Genomic DNA, 25,537 nt, shown 5'->3' with positions numbered 1-25,537 from the left:
TGAATTTCTTTTTTTAACCTGGTCATCTCACTTGACGTTTCCTGTTCTGCAACTCTACATCCTTTGAGGGGAGAGTGGCGAAACAGAAAACACCATGTGCAGAAGTGGTACACAAAGTACTCTCCACCACACGATAAGGTGACCTGCGAAGAGTAGCTCTAGAAGTAAATATAGAGAAATCAGGAGATGCTACAAATTGAAAGATAAAATATCTCTGGTCAAATACAATTATATAACGCAATGGAGGAATATATTGCCCAAGTGAACTTAACATGGAGGAAGAGTATAAATTCTGAAAAATCTTTCCCTTTCCTTCCTTCCCCAATTACTGATGAAAGAACACTTGCCAAAGCCATAGACTATGTAACAGTGCAAGTACAGATAAGAGATGAAGTATGAAATCTTGGGTACTCACGTTAAAATTAATGCCTGGTGCATCTGTCACTTTGAAATTTATGACAACAGCATATGTGGTGGCGGACTGGTTTTTTATAAACATTTCACGTAGGAAAAATATATCCAAAAACAAAGATGATGTGACTTACCAAATGAAAGTGCTGGCAGGTCAACAGAAACACAAACATACACACAAAATTCAAGCTTTCGCAACAAACTGTAGCCTCATCAGGAAAGAGGGAAGGAGAGGGAAAGACGAAAGGATGTGGGTTTTAAGGGAGAGGGTAAGGAGTCATTCCAATCCCGGGAGCAGAAAGACTTACCTTAAAACCCACATCCTTTCGTCTTTCCCTCTCCTTCCCCTCTTTCCTGATGAGGCAACAGTTTGTTGCAAAAGCTTGAATTTTGTGTGTGTGTTTGTGTGTCTATTCCACTGCCTTGTATGGGGGGCCACATATTTTCACGTAGGCATGATTGTATTCTCTTCTACTATGACTGCTTTAGTCGTTGTAACTAAGTTAACTGCATCTCTCTCATATTTCTTACACATGTATTTCATTCTGTTTTTTCATCACCCAAATGACATTTATTTATTGTGCATTTCCAAAATATTATGTTCTTGTGTTCCTATCAATGTGACTTATACTCGTGGCATTAGTTTTAATGTGAATACCAAAGATTTTACACTTTTTCTCTTTTCTGAATTTATCTGCTACATTGTCTTTATAGTATTTATAACTTTGTCCCTGTGCACTTTCAGATTATCTAATCAAACTCTGTCCAGATGTAACATGTAATAAATTATAAATCTGAAACCTAAGACTGTTTTTAAAACAAAATATAAGTGAGCCCTGTTTTCAGTGCATTTCTGTCTGTGACAAATATTGAGCTACATGAAGGATATGGTTTTATAGCAGTTAACAGCAACAGTATTAAAAATTAATAAATAATTAGTAATATCAACACCAATGAAAAGAAGTATAGTGGTAACGAGGTTTCATACATGCAAACTGTGAAACTTTATGCTTCAAAATACATTACTGGTTACAGTACATATTTGTGGATAATTCATTGGTCACAAAACGGAGAAGGCACCGAGCAGTGGACAGGTACATAGAAAGAAACAAATTGCCTAGCTTTGAAAAAAACTCCTTCCGAGTACTATATATACTGAGGGCCCCTCCTACAAGTTGTCAGATGCATTTTTCTGGTATTTCATCAGATATTTCCTTTTTTGAATGTGGCCAGAGAAGAGAGAGAGAGAGAGAGAGAGAGAGAGAGAGAGAGAGAGAGAGAGAGAGAGAGAGAGAGAGAGAGAGGTGGGGGGGGGGGGGATGCAAATCCATTAGACAGCAGGGGGGGGGGGGAGCACTCTCTGCAGAAGGAGCCTATCTAAAAGCTAAGTTATTCAACATTCCTTCTTTCTATGCTTCTGTCAGTTTGTCTGCACCTCTTCTGTTTGGTGACATATTGATATATCCTAATGTGCGTATTATATTTCATCCTAAATTCTCAACTGATGCAACTTTGTTGTAAGTTACTATTAGCCACATATGTGAAGATAAATACATGCCAAAATAAAAACAAAATGAACTTTCTTACACAACATTAAATTATGAAAGTAAAAATTATAAAAAAGGATTTGGGCATTCAAAAATGGTGGAAAAGACAGCTGCCAACCAGATGAAGTATTGCCTTGCTACATCACTGCCTAATTATACTGGAGTATCTGACAAGCAGAGTACCATCTCAAATAAGTTCTAATGTATCATTTTAATTTGTATAACATCAAATGACACATCAGACTCAGCTGCATTCAAGTGACTATTTACAGCCCAGCAACAACTTTTGGGTATTACTCAAATGAATTTTGCTGTACGAAAGGCTATGCAGGAGTTAGTGGCACAAGCATATTAAGCATGGTTATACATTTCCATTAGCGTGAGGTGTGGCCCTGGTAAAACTGTGCTCTGCCTCAGTCAGACGTGTACCTTCAGAGGGGGCAGGCTTGCCAGAAGAGGGAGGCAGCGAGGGACTGGCGATGGGGGGCTTGACTCTTGTGGCAATGCCAGGGCCTCCATTGAGAAGAGGCTCTAGGGCAGGAGTAGCCAAAGCTGTGGTAGGAGGATGGGAGGCCAACCGTGTTCGGGGACTGCGACCTGGCCTCTCAGTAGCTGTGGTGGCTGGCGTTACTGCCAGTTGTTTCAGATGTACCAGCCCAACTAAAAAGACAAATGAAAATCAAACTTAAACTGAAATGTTATTGTAAACATGCAAACAGCAAATAAAAAAATACAAAAATTAAGATAACATAATTTATTAGTGATAAGAATAATAAGATAATAAAAGAGTTTGGTGACATCAAAAAGTGTTATTATCGACATTGTCTGTCAAGTTATGGTAATAAAGAAAAATGGCATGCATAAATAAAACAGAGAGAAAAATTTAACTAGCAAACCTAAGAAAGTAACAACACACCTCATTTTTCCTCATTAATACTTACGATGTACCACAGATGAGATACATTACAGAAAATTTGCATCATTATGAAAATGTTGGAGTAAATTTTAAAAAAAATGTCACCTATTGTTTCTGTGTAATCTCCATAGCCTAATTATATGCACCTGCCTATAGCAATTGGGTAAAGTGTTTTACATAAAAATCTATCTTATCTGCAATGGGTACTATTACAAAGGTAATGGAATTAGCTGACTGACTAACACAGGTTCCATGTATTCTGCAGATGAAACATTGAAATGAATTACTACTGTATGCGAAGAAGTATTTTGGTAAAGTTAATATCTAAAAATAATGAACATGCATCAAGCATGGCCATATTCATAACAGAATATCATTAGAGATTCATTATTTAATGCCTAGTCAATATTGGTATTGAGGAAAGGATGGGGGGGGGGGGGGGGGGGGGACTGTTCAGGGAAACCCAGGTTTGATTTCAGAAGTGGTTTCAGTGTCTGTAACCCCCCATGAACCATGGACCTTGCCGTTGGTGGGGAGGCTTGCGTGCCTCAGCGATACAGATAGCCGTACCGTAGGTACAACCACAACGGAGGGGTATCTGTTGAGAGGCCAGACAAACGTGTGGTTCCTGAAGAGGGGCAGCAGCCTTTTCAGTAGTTGCAAGGGCAACAGTCTGGATGATTGACTGATCTGGCCTTGTAACAATAACCAAAATGGCCTTGCTGTGCTGGTACTGCGAACGGCTGAAAGCAAGGGGAAACTACAGCCGTAATTCTTCCCGAGGGCATGCAGCTTTACTGTACGATTAAATGATGATGGCGTCCTCTTGGGTAAAATATTCCGGAGGTAAAATAGTCCCCCATTCAGATCTCCGGGCGGGGACTACTCAAGAGGATGTCGTTATCAGGAGAAAGAAAACTGGCGTTCTACGGATCGGAGCGTGGAATGTCAGGTCCCTTAATCGGGCAGGTAGGTTAGAAAATTTGAAAAGGGAAATGGATAGGTTAAAGTTAGATATAGTGGGAATTAGTGAAGTTCGGTGGCAGGAGGAACAAGACTTCTGGTCAGGTGACTACAGGGTTATAAACACAAAGTCAAACAGGGGTAATGCAGGAGTAGGTTTAATAATGAATAGGAAAATAGGAATGCGGGTAAGCTACTACAAACAGCTTAGTGAACGCATTATTGTGGCCAAGATAGATACGAAGCCCACACCTACTACAGTAGTACAAGTTTATATGCCAACTAGCTCTGCAGATGACGAAGAAATTGAAGAAATGTATGATGAAATAAAAGAAATTATTCAGATAGTGAAGGGAGACGAAAATTTAATAGTCATGGGTGACTGGAATTCGAGTGTAGGAAAAGGGAGAGAAGGAAACGTAGTAGGTGAATATGGATTGGGGCTAAGAAATGAAAGAGGAAGCCGCCTGGTAGAATTTTGCACAGAGCACAACTTAATCATAGCTAACACTTGGTTTAAGAATCATGATAGAAGGTTGTATACATGGAAGAACCCTGGAGATACTAAAAGGTATCAGATAGATTATATAATGGTAAGACAGAGATTTAGGAACCAGGTTTTAAATTGTAAGACATTTCCAGGGGCAGATGTGGACTCTGACCACAATCTATTGGTTATGACCTGTAGATTAAAACTGAAGAAACTGCAAAACGTCTCAAAAATGAGATCGACAGGAAGTGCAAAATGGCTAAGCAGGGATGGCTAGAGGACAAATGTAAGGATGTAGAGGCTTATCTCACTAGGGGTAAGATAGATAACTGCCTACAGGAAAATTAAAGAGACCTTTGGAGATACGAGAACCACTTGTATGAACATTAAGAGCTCAGATGGAAACCCAGTTCTAAGCAAAGAAGGGAAAGCAGAAAGGTGGAAGGAGTATATAGAGGGTCTATGCAAGGGCGATGTACTTGAGGACAATATTAAGGAAATGGAAGAGGATGTAGATGAAGATGAAATGGGAGATACGATACTGCGTGAAGAGTTTGACAGAGCACTGAAAGACATGAGTCGAAACAAGGCCCCCGGAGTAGACAACATTCCATTGGAACTACTGACGGCCTTTGGAGAGCCAGTCCTGACAAAATTCTACCATCTGGTGAGCAATGTGTATGAAACAGGCGAAATACCCTCCGACTTCAAGAAGAATATAATAATTCCAATCCCAAAGACAGCAGGTGTTGACAGATGCGAGAATTACCGAACAATCAGTTTAATAAGCCACAGCTGCAAAATACTAACACGAATTCTTTACAGACGAATGGAAAAACTAGTAGAAGCCGACCTCAGGGAAGATCAGTTTGGATTCCGTAGAAATACTGGAACACGTGAGGCAATACTGACATTACGACTTATCTTAGAAGAAAGATTAAGGAAAGGCAAACCTACATTTCTAGCATTTGTAGACTTAGAGAAAGCTTTTGACAATGTTGACTGGAATACTCTCTTTCAAATTCTAAAGGTGGCAGGGGTAAAATACAGGGAGCGAAAGGCTATTTACAATTTGTACAGAAACCAGATGGCAGCTATAAGAGTCGAGGGGCATGAAAGGGAAGCAGTGGTTGGGAAGGGAGTAAGACAGGGTTGTAGCCTCTCCCCGATGTTATTCAATCTGTATATTGAGCAAGCAGTAAAGGAAACAAAAGAAAAATTCGGAGTAGGTATTAAAATCCATGGAGAAGAAATAAAAACTTTGAGGTTCGCCGATGACATTGTAATTCTGTCAGAGACAGCAAAGGACTTGGAAGAGCAGTTGAACGGAATGGATGGTGTCTTGAAGGGAGGATATAAGATGAACATCAACAAAAGCAAAACGAGGATAATGGAATGTAGTCGAATTAAGTCGGGTGATGTTGAGGGTATTAGATTAGGAAATGAGACACTTAAAGTAGTAAAGGAGTTTTGCTGTTTGGGGAGCAAAATAACTGATGATGGTCGAAGTAGAGAGGATATAAAATGTAGACTGGCAATGGCAGGGAAAGCGTTTCTGAAGAAGAGAAATTTTTTAACATCGAGTATAGATTTACGTGTCACGAAGTCTTTTCTGAAAGTATTTGTATGGAGTGTAGCCATGTATGGAAGTGAAACATGGACGATAAATAGTTTGGAGAAGAAGAGAATAGAAGCTTTCGAAATGTGGTGCTACAGAAGAATGCTGAAGATTAGATGGGTAGATCACATAACTAATGAGGAGGTACTGAATAGGATTGGGGAGAAGAGGAGTTTGTGGCACAACTTGACCAGAAGAAGGGATCGGTTGGTAGGACATGTTCTGAGGCATCAAGGGATCACCAATTTAGTATTGGAGGGCAGCGTGGAGGGTAAAAATCGTAGGGGGAGACCAAGAGATGCATACACTAAGCAGATTCAGAAGGATGTAGGTTGCAGTAGGTACTGGGAGATGAAGAAGCTTGCACAGGATAGGGTAGCATGGAGAGCTGCATCAAACCAGTCTCAGGACTGAAGACCACAACAACAACAACAACAACAACAACAACAACAACAACCACAAGCTGTTCACAGATCCTGGCAGGTCCAGCAGTATTGATCAAATGCCATGTCATCCTCTGCCAATGGTGTCAATGGATGCAGTATGGAGGGGCAAGGGGGTCAGCACATCACCCTCCTGGCTACTGTCAGTTTTTGTGACCAAGGCCATTACTACTCAGTCAACTAGCTCCTTAAAGTACTGGGAATTCATCCTGGGTCCTCCGCATGGCAGTCAGCCTTGTTGGTAAGTGGATGCTGGACACAGTAAGAATGGACTGGCATGGAGAGCTGCATCAGACTCATCTTTGCACAAAGTATAAAAACAACATTTGGTTAGGCAACTCTCAACAGTTTGAACACTTTAGAGGATGATGCTTCAAAATCAAACAGCACAAAGTAATTCTTTCACAGCAAGTGATTTCAGTTACAGAAAGAAACTTCGTACAGCTTCTTAATTTACAAAAGGAAATATCTTTAGCGATTTTTCGGTTAACAATCTTTTCCAATTTTTGTACGACGTATTTCTCATCCAACAGATGAAATGCACCACCTCTTTTTTTGGTGTTATACGAAGAAATTCTTTTCCACTTTCTTTTTAATTTCCTACGCTCTTTAACTTCACTCTGCATGCTTGGCAAGGTTATTACAATAAAAATCATTGGAAGGTACTTTACATGAATGATCTGCAACTTGGGATTACAGCAGAACAGAAACACTCTCATACATAATGTATACATATGTGCCCAAAGAGAGACCTGTCAAGACTCCTTAACAGATAAAAATATACAATCCGGAAGCCTCAAGATGTTTCACTGATCTATACGAATTCTGGGTAACAAACTGTAGCATACATACATACGTACGTACATTAATGGGAATGCATCTTCTGTTTTGACTAACAACACACCCTTCCTATTTCTCTCTGAAAAGGAAGTTTAGGCAATGGAGTCATGAACCTCCATCTACCCCACAATGAGTGTAATAAAGAGAAAAAAACAGGGAATATGTCCATTTTTATTGATGTTGTGTTGTCATCAGAATACCGATAAATTTTCTGCAATACAGTCACAACTCCTGAAAAATAACTGAAGACTGAAGAACTGACAAATACATGAAAATTTTCAAGCTATCATTGATCAGGTTTGTATACAAATTGACAAATCCTTTTAATGGCTTATATTCCTTCAGTATTGATAATCCGCCCCCCCCCCCCCCCAAGGGGAAAAAAAAAACCACACACCCTAGAACTGACACTATAACTGCTTTAGTGTTAAACTACTGTTAAGTGGTCGACTGCAAAGAGTGATAGTAATTTACATCGACTGACCATAGTCTTCCAATTCTGGCTCAATGATGAGAACAGAGCAAAGAGTCAAATAAGTGCTTATATAGGAAATAATGAAATACTGCAACAGTGAAAGCTACACAAAATCATTTAACAAATAAAAGCTTACTGAAAATTTTTTATAAAATATGATTCTGAAAATTCTCTCTGCTATAATGGTATTCAAACTAAGATGAAAGTCTAAAAGAACATGCGGGAAAATGCTGCTGCCGAAGCACAAAAAAATTGGAGTATGTTCCCGTTTATTTAAAAGATGTGAAAGACAAAGACAGTCCATTAGAAGAAATCAGTGAATATATCAACCTTGGCCAGATTATAAATATGAAAAATATGGAGGGAGATGTAAGACCAGAAATCTATTGGCTCATCCAGCTTGGCTGGCAAGCATTTGGGAGGAATTCAACAGTATTCAGATAAAAAATGCTAGTAAATCTGAAGAAAGCAATATTTTATCAATGCATTCTTCCTGTGCTGATGTATGTTTGCAAGACATGAACACTGAACTCATTTACAAAAAGGAAACTTAGGACAGCACAGAGAGCCATGGAAAGATCAATGCTGGGCTATACAAGAAAGGATAGGAAAAGGGCAGATGACATCTGGTCTGTGATGAAGGTTAAGGACATCTTAGAGACAGTAGGCTCCTCGAAATGGCAGTGTGCTGGCCACTTCGTGAGAAGAAAAGACAGCAGATGGACGAAGCTAGTACTCGAGTGGAGTCTGAGAGAGCATCGGAGGCCTAGAGGAAGACCACCGGACAGATGGGACAAAGATGTCAAGAAGATCGCTGGTAGCACCTGGCAGAGAACTGACCAAGACCGTTCCACCTGGAGAGGACTGCTGAAAGCCTACCTGAATCCACGACTTGAAGAGGCCACATCATTTAATGATTGAATTGGCTGATGATTATGATGACGACGATGATGATGATGATTATTATTATTTAAAAGACTGAAAAGTCGTATACTAGCTGTCTCATTCTACTTTCCTCAGCACCCTTAAAATTTCTCCAAAAAAATTTGGCATGCGAACATATTCACACTTTTTTAAACATGAAACTCACCTCAAAGTTCCACAAGCTCCCATAACTATAATTCATTCACACCCACTGGTCCATCATTTTAAGTCTCCCGTACCCATCCACTCCCAATTGCCCTTCTCATTTACTCATTCAGCTGAACTCATTGTCATTATCTCTCTATATATCTCTGTAACTGTCTCCCATGTCATAGCTCCAGTCCCCTACATCTGTTCTACTATCTCTCACTGTCACTATCTCCCTCTTGTTCTCTCTTACTCCTATCTCATTCGTCCCTTCCCAATGCTGCTTTCTCTCCTCAATGTCACTATATTTCTTTTCTTCATTGTCATTGTCATACACTCTGTATCTCATTATCACTTGCTTCACCCACTTCAACTTTCTCTTTCTTCCCTCCCCCTGCCAGTGTTTGTTTCTCTCTTTTCCTAGCATTGTTCTCTCACTGTGAACTATGCTCCACTGCCACTGTGTCCATCTCTTTTTCTCACACTTTCATTGCCTCCTTCATTCTTGCTATAAAACAACCATTGTCTACTATATTCCAGTATTTATTAAATTCCTGTCTCTTTGCCACTGCCACTCTCTTGGCATAAAAAAGTGTGAATATGTTTGCAGACCAAAATTTTTGGGCAAATTTTAAAGGTGTTGAGGTAGGTACAATGAGGCAGCTGGCACCCCGCATATTCACATTTTTTGTGCTCGATAGGAGCCTTTTTTTTTTCCTTGCTGCAGATAGGCCGAAAAATTGCATTGATCACTAAAATTTAGCAGTTTACATATGTGAAATTGAAATCACTCAAAATTAATTTTATTCTCAGACTGGATTTTATATGCTAAAACAAGAACAACAACAACAACAACAACAACAATAATAATAATAATAATAATAACAATAACAACAAAACAAAAGAGTTGTATTTGCTTCATACTACAGCATGGGGTTCCCGGATGATTTCTCTGTGCTACATCAGTCTGTAGCTACATTTTTGCCCAACACCGGATTTTAGCTGAATATTTTACATGTACAAGTAGGGTAAATTTGAACCACTATATCTTGGAAATGGGTAAAGATATAAAGAAAATTTTCAAGATTGTTCGAGGCTGGGCTCTCAAGAATATATCACAAAAAATTTGGCCATCTGCTGCACAGCAGTCTTGAACTTGTTGGCTGTGTTTTTTGCCCGCTGGTGAGGGCGAAAACATAGTAAAAAACTCTTTCTTGGGATTTTCCAACGAACTGGCCATGAACTAATGGTGCCCCAAAGGCCACATCAAACACAAAAAGAACCAACTGATTTGCTCGATTCACCTAAGCTAGGGGAAGTGTGCAATATTCATACTTTGACACTGTGATGTAGGATAGTTACACAAAGATGATCCTTCTGTTGGTTATACAAATGGTCCCTAGCCCAAGTAATATCCAAAACACATGACCTTACCTTCTTATCACCAACAGAACCCGAGGTATGAGCACCAGGAAATTGCATTTTTATACACCGCATTTTTTAACATATTAGGTATGCATGCTGTTCCATGCATCCCGATTTATCACTGAAACTTGCATTGTGTGGTATAAGTCAACTGGATTGGGACTAAAATAACATGGCTTTCTAGGAAACTGCTAAATTCTTTGAGAATCGTACAGTACCCAATTGCTTTACAAATGTCATCTACTTACCTCTGTAAAGAGTATAAAAATGCATTTCATCATAACATTCTGAAAGAAATATTATAACACAGATTAAAACGTTATTAACTGATTATAACTGAACTGAAACACCATATTCTCTGTGTATTGCATGTCAGGAATGGGGAAAGTATGAACAACAAAAGCAAGTATTAAACTAGAAAGCTTGAAACACCATCACTTATGCAGACTAATCACTAAGCAGTTGAAATGTTGTTATGCCTGAAAAATCATCAGCTATTCCACTTACTATACTAATCTATCTGGTCAGTTCCTAAACTAAACAGAGCCCTATGGGCAACACCCAATGATATGTTACACAACTGCCCATACTTGACCTTTCTTGTAGTGCACCAACTTGCAGGGTGGTCATAATTCTCATCTTCTTCTTCTAGAACATACAGGTATGCCAAACATTGACTTATTTCGTCAAGAAAATAATTCATGCCTTTTTTATGCATATTAATTGTACCAGTGACAATATTAATTCAATGCTGAACAATTTAAAAAATGTATATATAACAGTATACACTGTAATAATGTATCATCACTTAAAGTATTCACGACAAAATTCCATATATATTTGCTATGTTGCCTGTAACTGTAAGACAACTACATGGTTAGATGCTGAACATACGTGAGCAGCAAAAACTGTCAGACATATTATTAAATTATAAACACTACTTATAGTGAGTAGCAGAATGCTGGTAGGTCATCTGAGACAAAAACTAAATGTGACGACAGAAGTTACAATTTGCTGGTGCACAGCGTGAGAGTAGCTGTACAATAAGTAATTTTGTTGTTGTCATTGTCGTTATTTCTATCATACTGTAGTATTATCCCCTGAACTATTATACCTAAATCTTTCCATGTACTAGAAAATCATTTATAAATAAACTACCAGACGGTATGCCCCATGAACCATGTACCTTGCCGTTGGTGGGGAGGCTTGTGTGTCTCAGCCATACAGATGGCCGTACCGTAGGTGCAACCACAACGGAGGGGTATCTGTTGAGAGGCCAGACAAACGTGTGGTTCCTGAAGAGGGGTAGCAGCCTTTTCAGTCAATAAAATATTAATAGATTCCTCCTGATAGCCCAGTTTGGCTAGGTTTCCTGTACAGACTGCTCTGTTAAAAGAAACTGCACAAACCTTTGGTCACTGGGATTTACTTAAAATCTAAAAATGAGACTTTCCAATGCCTACAACAAAAGGTGGACGACCACACACACACACACACACACACACACACACACACACACACACACACACACACACACACACACACACACACACCATATAAAAGATGGTAAAATCATATTATAGGTTAAATAATGTAAATAACCTATGAAATGATTCCACAGATGCAACTTAAAGAAAAGGGTGGGGGTTGGGGGCAAAAAAATAACTTAGGTACAAAAATTGTAAGTAAAATGTAGTTCATAAAGGTCATTTTCACATCTGGCTTTCTGTTCAACATCAGTTTAAGAAACAGAGAACAAAGAAATTTTATGGAAATTCTGCAAGTGACATTCAGGGAAAAACCGTTCAAACTAAGAAGCAACCAGGAGACAATAATACAAGCATGTTATACTGTCAATTTAAAAAGATGAGCTTCATGAAACAAATAGTTAAATATTATGGGTGAACAGATATAACAAAATATGGATATCACAAAGCGGACAAGATAAATCAAAACTGGTCCAGGACTGCCAAGGCTATACAACATCAAAAATAAGTCCTGTTGGTGCCAAAATGTGACAAAGACAACAACAAAAAAGCATTTTAATGAGTTTGTTTATTTTCTCACTACTGTGTCATAAAAATCACTGATAGTGAGAAAACAGTAGTTTTATATAACAATGTTTTCAAAAATTTAAATGAAAACTACATTTAAAGACTCCACAACGGACAGGAACAGTATATGTCACACAATTCTTGAGGAGGACTGAATACTTGTCACTTCACAGTTATATATATCACATAACATTTGTTTGTAAACATACCCAGGAAATCAAGACGATCTTTGGCCATAGCCAAATTGGTCTTCATTTTTTCATGAAGTCTCTGTGCTCGTTCCCACACTTCACCTTTCCCTCCAAGACAGTCTACTGCTATCCCTTTCTCCAACTCAGATATGCCCTTCTTGTACAGCTCAATTGCTACCTCCTTCTGACCTAGAACATGAGAAACATGAATGTAAAAAATGTGGTAAAAAATGTGGACGTGCACATACACCATTTACACAATATTCATAATACCACTTTACGCTCTTCACATTACGTTAAATTCATTTACATGCAACAACTAGAAGTATTCAACAGGCACATACAACTGAGATTGAATTCATATTAAAACCTGAAAGTTTATATTCCTATGAACACTACTCTCAAATTATTAAGGGTATTTATTCTCTCTCAACTCTGAAGTGTTTTCACCATTTGTTAATTTCAAATGCAGTGCATTGTGTAACAACCACTGTCTAAAACAATTTCATTAAATGAAGTCTTAGTTCACTTCTTACAGCAAATGGAAAGGAATTACTGTGCATATTACTCTTTTATGTTACGTATTCTTTACTACAGGAAAAACAATTTACTTGACATGGCCATTCAAATCCAAGTCAAGTAGTACCTTTCAGATGTGTATTTTCTGCCATAAATGCTCAATGGTACTGACATTAACTTAAATATCCCATGATAAGAGGTGATGGAGACATAGTTCTTTGTTAATGCCTGCTGGCAGCCTGTTCAAATCATTTGTACTGGAACAGAGCCTAATTCTGCACCAAGATTATGAGGTAAGATCTACGCAGAAATCATATTTTTATCTCGTATTCTTACTACATAAATTGCATTTCAATTTTCCTTAGTCCCACTAAGCAGTAACTTAAGTGAGTGTGAGAACTCCAATGTCTCTGAATAGGAACCAGAAAAACATGCAGTTGTATGCTTCACACAGTATTTCCATTAGCTGCATTATCGCAGAATATATTTCCACAGGACAGCAGAAAAATTCTGCTAAAGAGGCTGGCTTAGTCTTCATGTCAATGCTAGGAGAGATTGTTCTAAGTTCAATACATGCCAAACCAAGCCTCCTAAGAAATTATTCTATTGAAGATTTTTTAAGTCTAAATATAGTATCTTTATTTTAGTATATGATCATTAATGGCTATTTGAGGCATCACAATAGTATGGTATGAGTGAGTTTGTAGGTGTGTTTCTGAGAATGTTCCATTTGACAAATTCTTGAATGTAGAAACCATATTTGTCAAAGAGAGGTGAAATATATGGACCAAATCTGTGTAATGTTTCAATGTGGATGGTGCACTGAACAATGAGCTGTTAGAAAATTACAGAAACAACAGCACCAGCATAGTCCCAAACTGGCTAGTGCCTGATGTGTGCTACCTATCACATCATAGGCAGGCCTCTACTCATTTGAATAATACATTTTCAAACACTGTAATGAGACATTCCTGTGCTTCATTTGGTATTTGAAGATTTCAGTCATTACTATTCGTCTCTCTGTATGAACCTTTAGGTGGTAGTTCTTTGTTTACAGCTGTTTTGCTGACAATTCTGCACTCAGAAATACAGTGGGAATGTCTTGAGATGGGGAAGTTACGGTTCACATGTACTGAGAAAGGACATAAACTAGTGAAGCACAATATACTGGAATTTATAGACTTAATTTATTATGATTTAGGACAGTGATTCATGATTGGAAGTGATTCATGGGAGCGGTAGCTCAGATGGTAGAGCACTTGCCCGCAAAAGGCAAAGGTCCTGAGTTCGAGTCTCGGTCGGGCACACAGTTTTAATCTGCCAGGAAGTTTCGATTCATGGGTTGTGGGAAAACCAGAATAGAGGAAACCTAAAGTATTTGAGATGTGGTGTAACAAAGGGATGCAGAAAATTAAGCTGGCTAGTAAGATAAGAGATGGGGTTCTCCGCAGAATTGGCTGTGAAAAGAATATGTGAAAACCATGAGAAGAAGGGACAGGAGATATGATGAGTGTCAAGACAACAAGGACTAACATTCATGCTATTAGAGGGAGCTGTAGAGGGTAAAAACTGTAGGGGAAGATAGAACTTTGAATATTGCAAACAAATAAATTAATACGTTAAGTATCAATGCCAGTCTGTGACTAGAATGTCTCCACTATGTTTACTTGCATTCAGTCTTGCAATTATTTGGGACGATATTTCTCCCCCTGGGCTGTTATTGATCTTTTGAAAACCATTTTGTCAATATTTTGAGAACAGAGTGTATTACAGTTATTACTTGAGAATGGCATAATAAACAGACAGATGTGATCATGTTGAATAAATACACTTAGTAACAGTCCAGGCAGAAAATGTCCTCCTCTTGCTTAGCCTGCTTCAAGGTCCAATTCTAATGTTAAAGTTGACACATATCTCATTTGTGCTACTTATCATTATTTTCTTTCTTTCCTTTAATGTCAATCCCTACTCTGTGCTCAGCAAATTGCTGATTACATTCAACAGTTTCTGTAATTCTTCCTCATTTTCACTGATGACAGCATTGCCAAAGGTAACCTCATCACTGATATTATTTCATCTTTAATTTTAATTCTAGTCCCCAACCTTTCTTTTCTTTCTGTCACTGCTTCTTTGAAGTACAGGTCGAACAGAAAGGAAAAAACAGACTGCACCCTTCCTTACTCCCTTTAAATCCAGGCATTGGTTTCCTCTTAGCTCTTTTTACATATTGTATATTACCTGCCTTTCCCCTCATTCTTACAATTACTTCAAAAATTGTACATCAGTTCTACTGATGATAAAGCCAATCAAACTGCTAATGCTCTATTTAACATCTGAGTCCAACTTTTTTAATGTTCCATTTAACTTCTCAGTTTAATTTTTTTTCTCTTCTTTTCAGTGAAATGTTTTCTGTAAAGTATGAATTGACTTTTTGCTTTGGAAAGTAAGGCTACAACGGGAACTTCTAAGTACCATAACTCATGTGGATCCCAGTAGATTTTCTTTTCACAAAACCACTCATTCCACAATCAGGGCCATAACTACAGTTGTGAAAGCCCAGGAGCACAGACAAACCAAAATTCTGGTATACGAAAGAAAAACTTAAGAAAACGCACTATTTTATTTTAAATACTTTGTTGAAGCAAAATATGACATTCACTGTGTTTCCCCACTTTATCCTTATGTGAAACAGCTATTTGTCACTACATCATGGCACATAACAAATACTTCACACTATCCAAGGTACATTGTGATTAAATACAAATCGAATTATTTCTTACAATAATCATTATTTACCTAGTATGGCAATCTTATGTTCAGAAAAAAACTAATTAATTAAAAACCTGAATAATGTCACAGAAAGACAAATAACATCTAATACAGTATTGGAAGACAAACCAATACTGAATAAATTGTTTCAAAGAAGTAATTACGTTTCAGTGTCCATGTAAAACAGTAAACTGCCAATAAACAATATTTGCTTAATGATCCAAATTCTTATATTACTTAAATGGGCTTTCCTTCATTCTTGTAGGTGCAAAATGGACCATTATTTTATTAAAAAAATCAATGTCAGTGCTCTCTCATTTTTTTTACGTAACTTGAATGCTTCTGCACCAACGTGCAAGTAGAAGCACCCGAGTGCAATTCAGTCTTCCATAATTTTCTTCGCACGATCTCTCTACGGGATATCATGTAGTGGGCTGAAGAACATTTGTGGCTTCTACATTAAAAGATGAGTTAGTTTTCAGAGCATGTTTTATGGAGACGTATGGTATACTGCTTCGAATTATGCCAGCTAACATTTTCCAACATTTGTGTTACACTCTCTTGCCAATTAAACAAGCCTGTAATCATTCACAGCACATTTATCCTACAGAGAGTATTTCCAAACTAGACAACCATTCCTGACTCACCGGTGAATGTAAATAACTTTTTAAAAAATATTTTTAGCTTAGAAAAAGAATGTCAGCTTTTGCACCAGCCATAGATCCAGTTAAAGACATCAAGATGGCTTTAAATAAAGCTGGCGAGAAAACTTGAGTACTTCATTTTTAAAAACTTCAACACAGGTGGCAGATACGAGAGAAGTTTATATTGCTACGTATGTGTTGATAACATACTTGATTCCTTAAAACCAGGTATTTACACTGAAGTGCCAAAGAAACTGGTATAGGCATGCGTATTCACATACAGAGATACATAAATGGCAGAATAGGACACTGCGGTCGACGATTCCTATATAAGATGACTATGTCTGGCACAGACTCTACTAGCTAGGGCATAACTACCTATGGCAAGCTAACATATACCCACAAGCGACAACATAGGCAAGCCCCTGCATATCGGCAACATTGACTGAACATGTCAGCTGCTATTAAAGCCGACAAACAGGTTTACAGCAGGAAAACAGACAAGCTCGCACACTAACACACAAACAAACTGCCAACACTACCCTACACTGCGAATCCGATATATGTGACCTATCAGACACTAAACGACAATGAACCTAACTGCTACAGGTATGCTGACACTGACCGAGGAGCCAACACCGGCACCGAACAGCAGTCGTTGAATAACACTGCTGCACAATGTTGAAGGTATTCGTTTGCGTAATACCCATTACTAACAAAGCCTACGCTTGCATGACCTGTCGCAGACAGCAAGAAAATCACTACTGCTCTTACGATCCAACCCAACTATCACAGAGGGTTTTTTTCCCTTGGCTCTTGCCTTGGCACTGTTTTCCCTTTGCCCAAGGCGGAGTTGTTAAATCGGTTACTGCTACTACAATGACAGGTTGTCAAGATTTAAGCGAATTTGAATGTGGTATTACAGTTAGCACATGAACGATGGGACACAGCACTTCCAAGATAGCGATGAATTGGGGAGTTTCCCGTACGACCATTTCATGAGTGTACCGTGAATATCAGGAATCCGGTAAAACATCAAATCTCCGACATCTCTGCAAATGGAAAAAGATCCTGCAAGAAGGGACCAACGATGACTTAAGAGAATTGTTCAACTTGACAGAAGCAGAACCCTTCTGCAAACTGCTGCAGATTTCAATGATGGGCCTTCAACAAGTGTCAGTGTATGAACCATTCAACAAAACATCATCAATATGAGCTTTCAGAGGTGAAGGTCAACTAGTGAACCCTTGATGACTGCACAACACAAAGATTTACGCTTCGCCTGGGTCCGTCAACACTGACATTGGACTGTTGATGACCGGGGCCATGTTGTCTGGTCGGACGAGTCTCATTTCAAATTGTGTTGAGCATGGAGACAACCTCATGATCCATGGACCCTGCATGTCACCAGGTGACTGTTCAAGCTGGTTAAGGCTCTGTACTGGTTTGGGGCGTGTGCAGTTGGATTCGTATGGGACCCATGATACGTCTAGATACGATTCTGATAGGTGACACTTTGTAGCATCCCGTCTGATCACCTGCTCTCCATTCGTGCCCATTGCAAATTCTGAAGGACTTTGGCAATTCCAGCAGAGCAATTCGATACTCCACACATTCAGAATTGGTACAAAGTGTCTCCAGAACACTCTTCTGAGTTTAAACACTTCTGCTAGCCACCAAACTACCCAGACATGAACATTATTGAGCATATCTGGGATGCCTTACAACGTGCTTCTGAATACAGAAGAGATCTCCACCCCTTCGTACTCTTACGAATTTATGGACAGGATTCAATGTGTCAATTCCCTCCAGCACTACTTCAGACATTAGTCAAATCCACGCCACGTCGCGTTGCGGCACTTCTGCGTGCTCGCAAGAGCCCTATATGATATTGAGCAGGTGTACCAGTTTCTTTGGCTCTTCAGCGTTTTGCAAATAAATGTTACTCCACATTTCATAAGTAAGTGTTACTAGCAATTTACATCCCATTACGGGCTCTGTCAGCTCATCCTCACAAAGCTCGTCAAAGTGCTTCTCTACTGCTTTAATTACATAGTTAGGCAATTTGCAACCAAAGGCCCATCTTTCACAGATGTTGGCAGCCTTGTCAAGTACTTTTTTGCACTGTCCTTCGATGCTAGTCTCTTCTTAGAGCAACAGAGTGGTATGTCGCAGTGGTAAGACACTGGTTTCACATCCCAGATGAAAGCAATTGGAATCTCCATCCATCCATCCATCCATCCATCCATCCATCCATCCAATCATCTAGATTGGGATCTTCTTACATTTCCACCAAAATTGGGTGTGAGGTAACTTCTGAGATAGTGCTTTGGAAACCATACAGGCGATTTCCTTATCCCATCCTTTTCCTATCCAAGTTGGCACACGTCTCTAACGAACTTGTTGACGGTGGGACGTTAAACCCCAATTTTCCATCTTTGTTTCTGTCAAAGCCATTTCTAAAGAAAGCCATATGCAGCTGCAAATGTCCATAATCTCGGACTGCAAGGCCTTAGGTGGTGTATTACTTCTTTCTAATGGTTTACATCGAATCTCAAAAAGGAGAAGCCCATGTTTAAAGACCTATTGCCACTCTTTGCTTATATTATATTTCTTATTCTTAAAAATAATGTTTGTCAGAGCCTTAAGAACGTCAATGAATCTCTTAAGTGTATAGATGGTTTTTATCTGCCAGTGTAACACATTGGATTGTGTGTTATCTTAGATCAACTCAGGGAACAAGAAAAACCATACCAACAAAGTGTGCTGTAAGCAAAAAAATCTGTACATGTTCTCAACCGTTTCAAAACACAGGCCAGTTTCTTGGTTAGTCTTTCAGTCTCTACAGCACCTTTAAGGAATAAATTTAAACTGCTGATTCTCCGACTTGGCTTTGGCCGAAATACTCACATTTAGTCCCTTTCGTTGGGTATACTCAATTAACTCATGGTTATATCCTAATACAGACTTATCTTTGACCTGCAACAGCGTTTTTTTACAATTGAACGATTTTCAAAACAATCTTTCCCTTCATACTTACACCCCCCCCCCCCCAAAATACCACAATCGGTCAAAACCGAACCGCAATAGGATCACTTAGTTGTCCGTAAATGAAACCAAAGACAGATTTGGAGTAGGAATTAAAGTTCAAGGAGAGCAAATTAAAACTTTGAGATTTGCCGATGGCGTTTTGGTTCTGACACAGACAGTAAGGGATCTGAAAGAGCAGTTGAACAGAATGGTCAGCGTCTTGAAAGGAGGATATAAGATGACTCAATAAAAGCAAAACAAGGATAATGGAATGTAGTCAAATGCTGAGGGGATTAAATTAGGAAATGAGACATTTAAAGTAGTAGAGGAATTTTGCTAGTTGGACAGCAAAATGACTGACGGTAGCTGTAGAATGGCAATGGCAAGAAAAGCATTTCTGAAGAAGATAAATTTGTTAACATTGAATATAGATTTAAGTTCAAATGGTTCAAATGGCTCTGAGCACTATGGGACTTAACTTCTGAGGGCATCAGTCCCCTAGAATTTAGAACTACTTAAACCTAACTAACCTAAGGACATCACACACATCCATGCCCGAGGCAAGATTCGAACCTGCGACCGTACGGTTGCGCGGTTTCAGACTGTAGCGCCTAGAACCACTTGGCCACACCGGTTAGATTTAAGTATATTTGCCTGGAATGTAGCCATGTATGGAAGTGAAACATAGATGATAAACAGTTTAGACAAAGAGAGAATAAAAGATTTTTTAAACGTGTTGTGACAGAGAATGTTTAATATTAGGTGGGTAGGTTACATAACTAATGAGGAGGTACTGGATAAAATTTCGGAGATAAGAAGTTTGTGACACAACTTAACCAAAATAAGGGGTCGGTTGATAGGACACATTCAAGGATCCTAAATAAGTACTGGAGGCAAAGGGGGGGGGGGTAAAATCGTAGGAGGGGGGGGGGGGACGAAGAGATGAATCCAGTAAGCAGATTCAGCAGGATGTAGGTTTCAGCCGTTATTCAGAGATAAAGAGGTTCGCACAGGATAGAGTAACGGAGAGATGCATCAAACCAGTCTTCGGACTGAAGACCACAACAACAGGTTGTCCATCTGTCTGTCTCGCTGTTCAAAACCCTTTTTCTGAGGAACAGGTGAGTATCATGTTGAAATTTATGTCACATATTAAAGTCTATGGTCCCTGGCGATGTAGCAAAGTGAAGCTTCTAAGTTAACGTAATCAAATATCCGGTCGTTTATGCCACATATTTTGATGTTTGCAAATTCATTCATCAAAACCGTTCGTCTAGAATCATGAAATTTGGCAAGAAGCACGGTTTCACTTTGCAAGTACAGCGGAAAAAAATTTAATTTGTAGTTATACGAAAAAAATATTTCTTTTGCCTTTTTCATGAGACTTCAAATTTAAAATTCTCTGAAGCCTTGGAATTGCTGAGACCAATATCTTGCCAGTATCATTGTCGATAACATGCAAAAATCGTAGCAATCCTCGATTCCCGGAATGGATGAACAGTTTTCATATACAGCTCGCACAGAACCCTCAGTGGGAAAATTCTACTCGCACCTGGCCAATTCTTTTTATAATTCCAGCAGCACTTTATCCTCGTGCGCTGGTCGTCCCAGTGTCGTTACGCTCCTATTATCGCTGGATTGTTTCCTTAATTCTGCAGTGATTGCTTTCTGCGTATTTCCTTGAGATTCACCAACTTGTCCCCACGTGACGCAGTCCTCAACACTACACGGATCTCTCTCTCAAGTTTCCAACGCCGTTGCTCAGCATCAGTTTTGAGAGCGACAATCCATCAGCATGAATGTATTCGTCTCCCGTTAGCAAAATCTTAAGAAAACCGTGAAATACGAAACAACCACAGAGCAAAAGGTAAGTCATCAATATACATCTGAGTTCCGCCAAAAAGTGGCGTCCAAAACTCAGGTTTCAAATCGACTATACGTTTCTGTGGACGCATAACAAATTCTCACACATCTATGTATATTTCATGGTAATCTGGGTTTGTAAACCAGTCACCCAGTCTGTATATCAACGTTTGTCTGAGGCAGGTAACCTTCGAGGAGTATGAATTTTCTAGGTCTTGTAATTTTGGGGAAAATCGGAACACTAGAAATTATACATTCACTACGAGAAGCTTCCATGTAAACTGATCTCTCTATACGCTCGTTAGCCATCGCTCGGCAAGTCGAGTGTATCACGGTGGTGTCTTGAAACACACGTTTTCCATGCACACATAATACGAAATAATACATTTCTATAGTAAGTTCTAATGATTATTTGAATTTTTTGCCTTTGCTGATGTATAATTAAATGATGTGGGTTAGCTTTCGTCTTTGTGCCACTGCAATTCTCATCAATCCCAGTGTAGTGCACCAGTATTTTCTTGGCTTCTCGTCTTCCTAGTACTGAATCGGTAGAAGTAGCTAGAATTCGAGCTGCTATTGTGTTGATTCTTCTCGCTGGCAACTTTGGCGATCAAATGACATCGTATTATTAGTACACTGTAGTCGTCATTGTTTAATATGTTCATTTCGGTGATAAGTAATTTGCAGCAGTATCTTTCGTACGTGACTTCACACAGCATGTGTGCCCCCAAGAACCGACAGATTAAAACTGTGTGCCGGACCGAGACTCGAACTCGGGACCTTTGCCTTTCGCGGGCAAGTGCTCTACCAACTGAGCTACCCAAGCACGACTCACGCCCCGTCCTCACAGCTTTAATTCCGCCAGTATCTCATCTCCTACCTTCCAAACTTCACAGAAGCTCTCCTGCGAACCTTGCAGAACTAGAACTCCTGGAAGAAAGGATATTGCGGAGACGGCTTAGCCACAGCCTGGGGGATGTGTCTAGAATGAAATGTTCACTCTACAGCGGAGTGTGCGCTGATATGAAACTTCCTGGCAGATTAAAATTGTGTGCCGAGTTCGAGTCTCGGTCCGGCACACAGTTTTAATCTGCCAGGAAGTTTCATATCAGCGCACACTCTGCTGTAGCGTGAAAATTTCATTCTATAACTGATAAGTTTTTAATCGTTCACTATAGTCACTTGTTTCCCGTCGCTACCAACTTAGCTTTCAATAACGTGTGAAAGAGTATCTTCATTTAACGAGTTAATAAATTTTCATTTCAGATTTAATTACATGTAACATTTCTGTGATCTTTAACTCTCCGCATTTCGTTCGTTTCGTGTACGAGTCCTTCGGCGCATTAAACGTAGGTACTGTGGGCATCGTTTAAGAAGGGATTTTTCGGAATTCCACCCCTAAGAGAGTGACATTGGGGATGAAAGGCTTTTTGAAGATATGCCGCTATTGAGGTAATTTTGAAGTTAGAACTAAGTAAACTGGTGTTTTGTTTCTCGGTTATAAATGAAGTAGTAAGTGTTAACCTGTATGGGAGTGAAAGAGGGGTTGAAAGTTTATTTTGAAAATAAACCTTTATTAAAGGACTACTACAGCATATTTTAAAGCTGCATCTTCTCGGTTAGAAATAATAAATACGTGATTCAGTGTTTTTGAGAATTCAACCCCCAGGGGGTGAAATAGGGGCTGAATTTTTTTAGGGTAATATTTCATTATGGAAGTATTTTTAAAACTAAATCTCTGAAAATTTTATTTCGATTCTTTGTTAGAAATAAAAAAACACGAGTTTTTTTAATTTAACCCGGAGGATGGCATAGGAGACGAAAAATTTTATGAAAATATTTCGTTATATTTAAACATATTTAAAGGTAAATCCTTGAAATTTGGTATTTGACTTCTAACGAAATGTGTATCAGAGGATGAAAGTCTTTATAGAAACATCACCACAAGAATTCAAAAGACAGGACTGACGAAGCCTCCGACCATAGCTGCCAGAATCGCTTTTTGGTCAGAAGTACATTCGGAAAACACCATGTTCCTAAGGCCGTAATTAGCGTGAAAGGTTAGATGTTGCAATTTGTGAACAACATAAAAATCTGTGCAGACCATACAGCGGGCGCTAAAATATTTTTATACGGGAGAGATATTATTTCACAGGTCGATTTTACTATTTTTTATCTTAATTTTTCTTTCTTTTTCGTGCGATTTAGGCACCTCATTTCGGGACCCCGTGGCAATGACACGGTAGCCCAGGCTGTGTGCGGCCCTGCCAGCGACCACTCTCGAGATCGAGGCGGCTCGTATCACGTGGCTGGCTGCGGTATCGCATGTCAAACAGATCTCGCACTGCCCCGGAACTACTGTAGCTGCAGCTGTGCAGTTCCGCCGAAGCGGAAACCTTGCACGAAACGCTGCGGACATTGCGTACGAATATGGAAGGCCCTGTCGCTCATGGAGGTGGGAACGATTGATGATAACGAACAGGGCTACCAACTGACACTCTCCTGAGAAAGTAATCCATTTTTAAGATCTCTTGTGTTTGGTTTTCTCACGATACCAATGCTTCCAAATATCCTCCAGTTTTTATAGATACTGCCATAGTGTACAGTCCGCACAGGATACGGTGGCGGATGGGCAGTGACCGATTTTCGTCCAAAGCGGTGGACGAGCTCATTCGTTTGCTCGGAAACGGATGCCACATTGTCTGCCACCTGGCCGGTCGACGATGTCAGAATCAAGGCGCACGCCCTGCATCGTTCTCAAAAGATTTTAGAGGAACTATTCGCTTAAAAAATTAATTTTCGCTTTACTTTTAGTTTTATATGTCTGATTCATTATGATCTGCCCGTCATTTCGTTAATGGTCATAGTTACAGAGATATTTGACACTGCGCTAAATTCGAAAAAGTTTGCAATGAAAACCAGGTGTCGCTATGATTTTGCATTTGGTGCAAATTACATACACTACTGGCCATTAAAATTGCTACACCAAGAATAAATGCAGATGATAAACGAGTATTCATTGGACAGATATATTATACAAGAACTGACAAGTTGTTACATTTTCACGCAATTTGGGTGCATAGATCCTGAGAAATCAGTACCCAGAACAACCACCTCTGGCCGTAATAACGGCTTTGATACGCCTGGGCATTGAGTCAAACACAGTTTGGATACCGCAGTTCATCAAGAGTACTGACTGGCGTATTGTGATGAGTCAGTTGCTCGGCCACCACTGGCCAGACGTTTTCAATTGGTCAGAGATCTGGATAATGTTCTGGCCAGGGCAGCAGTCGAACATTTTCTGCATCCAGAAAGGCCCGTACAGGACCTGCAACATGCGGTCGTGCATTATCCTGCTGAAATGTAGGGTTTCGCAGGGATCGAAGAAAGGTAAAGCCACGGGTCGTAACACATCTGAAATGTAACGTCCACTGTTCAAAGTAAAGTACCGTCAATGCGAACAAGAGGTGACCGAGACGTGTAACCAATGGCACCCCATACCATCACACCGGGTGATACGCCAGTATGGCGATGGCGAATACACGCTTCCAATGTGCGTTAACCGCGATGTCGCCAAACACGGATGCGACCATCATGATTTGTAAACAGAACCTGGATTCATCCGAAAAAATGATGTTTTGCCATTCGTGCACCCAGGTTTGTCGTTGAGTACACCATCGAAGGTGCTCCTGTCTGTGACGCAGCGTCAAGGGTAACCGCAGCCATGGTCTCCGAGCTGATAGTCCATGCTGCTGCAAACGCCGTCGAACTGTTCGTGCAGATGGTTGTTGTCTTGCAAACGTCCCCATCTGTTGACTCAGGGATCGAGACGTGGCTGGACGATCCGTTACAGCCATGCGGATAAGATGCCTGACATCTCGACTGCTAGTGATACGAGGCCGTTGGGATCCAGCACGGCGTTCCGTATTACCCTCCTGAACCCACCGATTCCATATTCTGCTAACAGTCATTGTATCTCGACCAACGCGAGCAACAATGTCGCGATACGATAAACCGCAATCGCGATGGGCTACAATCCGACCTTTATCAAAGTCGGAAACGTGATGGTACGCTTGTCTCCTCCTTACATGAGGCATCACAACGACGTTTCACCATGCAACGCCGGTCAACTGCTGTTTGTGTATGAGAAATCGGTTGGAAACTTTCCTCATGTCAGAACGTAGGTGTCGCCACCGGCGCCAACCTTGTGTGAATGCTATGAAAAGCTAATCATTTGCATATCACAGCATCTTCTTCCTGTCGGTTAA

At 39.7% G+C, this 25,537-nt stretch overlaps 1 protein-coding gene across 2 annotated transcripts in view; it reads right to left on the bottom strand.

Annotated features, from left to right (window-relative positions):
• The window catches only part of LOC126198708 (spastin), a 524,519-nt gene that overhangs the window by 51,532 nt on the left and 447,450 nt on the right, over nt 1-25,537 (bottom strand). Inside the window, exons 2-3 of one of the 2 annotated variants that reach the window (XM_049935217.1) lie at nt 12,463-12,633; nt 2,388-2,618 (exon numbers count right to left, since the gene is read on the bottom strand). In XM_049935217.1, the coding sequence (XP_049791174.1) occupies nt 2,388-2,618; nt 12,463-12,633 (402 nt within the window). The remainder of the gene's footprint in view (nt 1-2,387; nt 2,619-12,462; nt 12,634-25,537) is intronic. The other variant, XM_049935226.1, reaches the window with a different exon arrangement.

Source organism: Schistocerca nitens, chromosome 1 (assembly GCF_023898315.1).
Source record: "Schistocerca nitens isolate TAMUIC-IGC-003100 chromosome 1, iqSchNite1.1, whole genome shotgun sequence".
In the NCBI taxonomy this organism is placed as follows: Eukaryota; Metazoa; Arthropoda; class Insecta; order Orthoptera; family Acrididae; genus Schistocerca; species Schistocerca nitens.
This window is presented reverse-complemented; position numbering and strand designations above follow the sequence as displayed.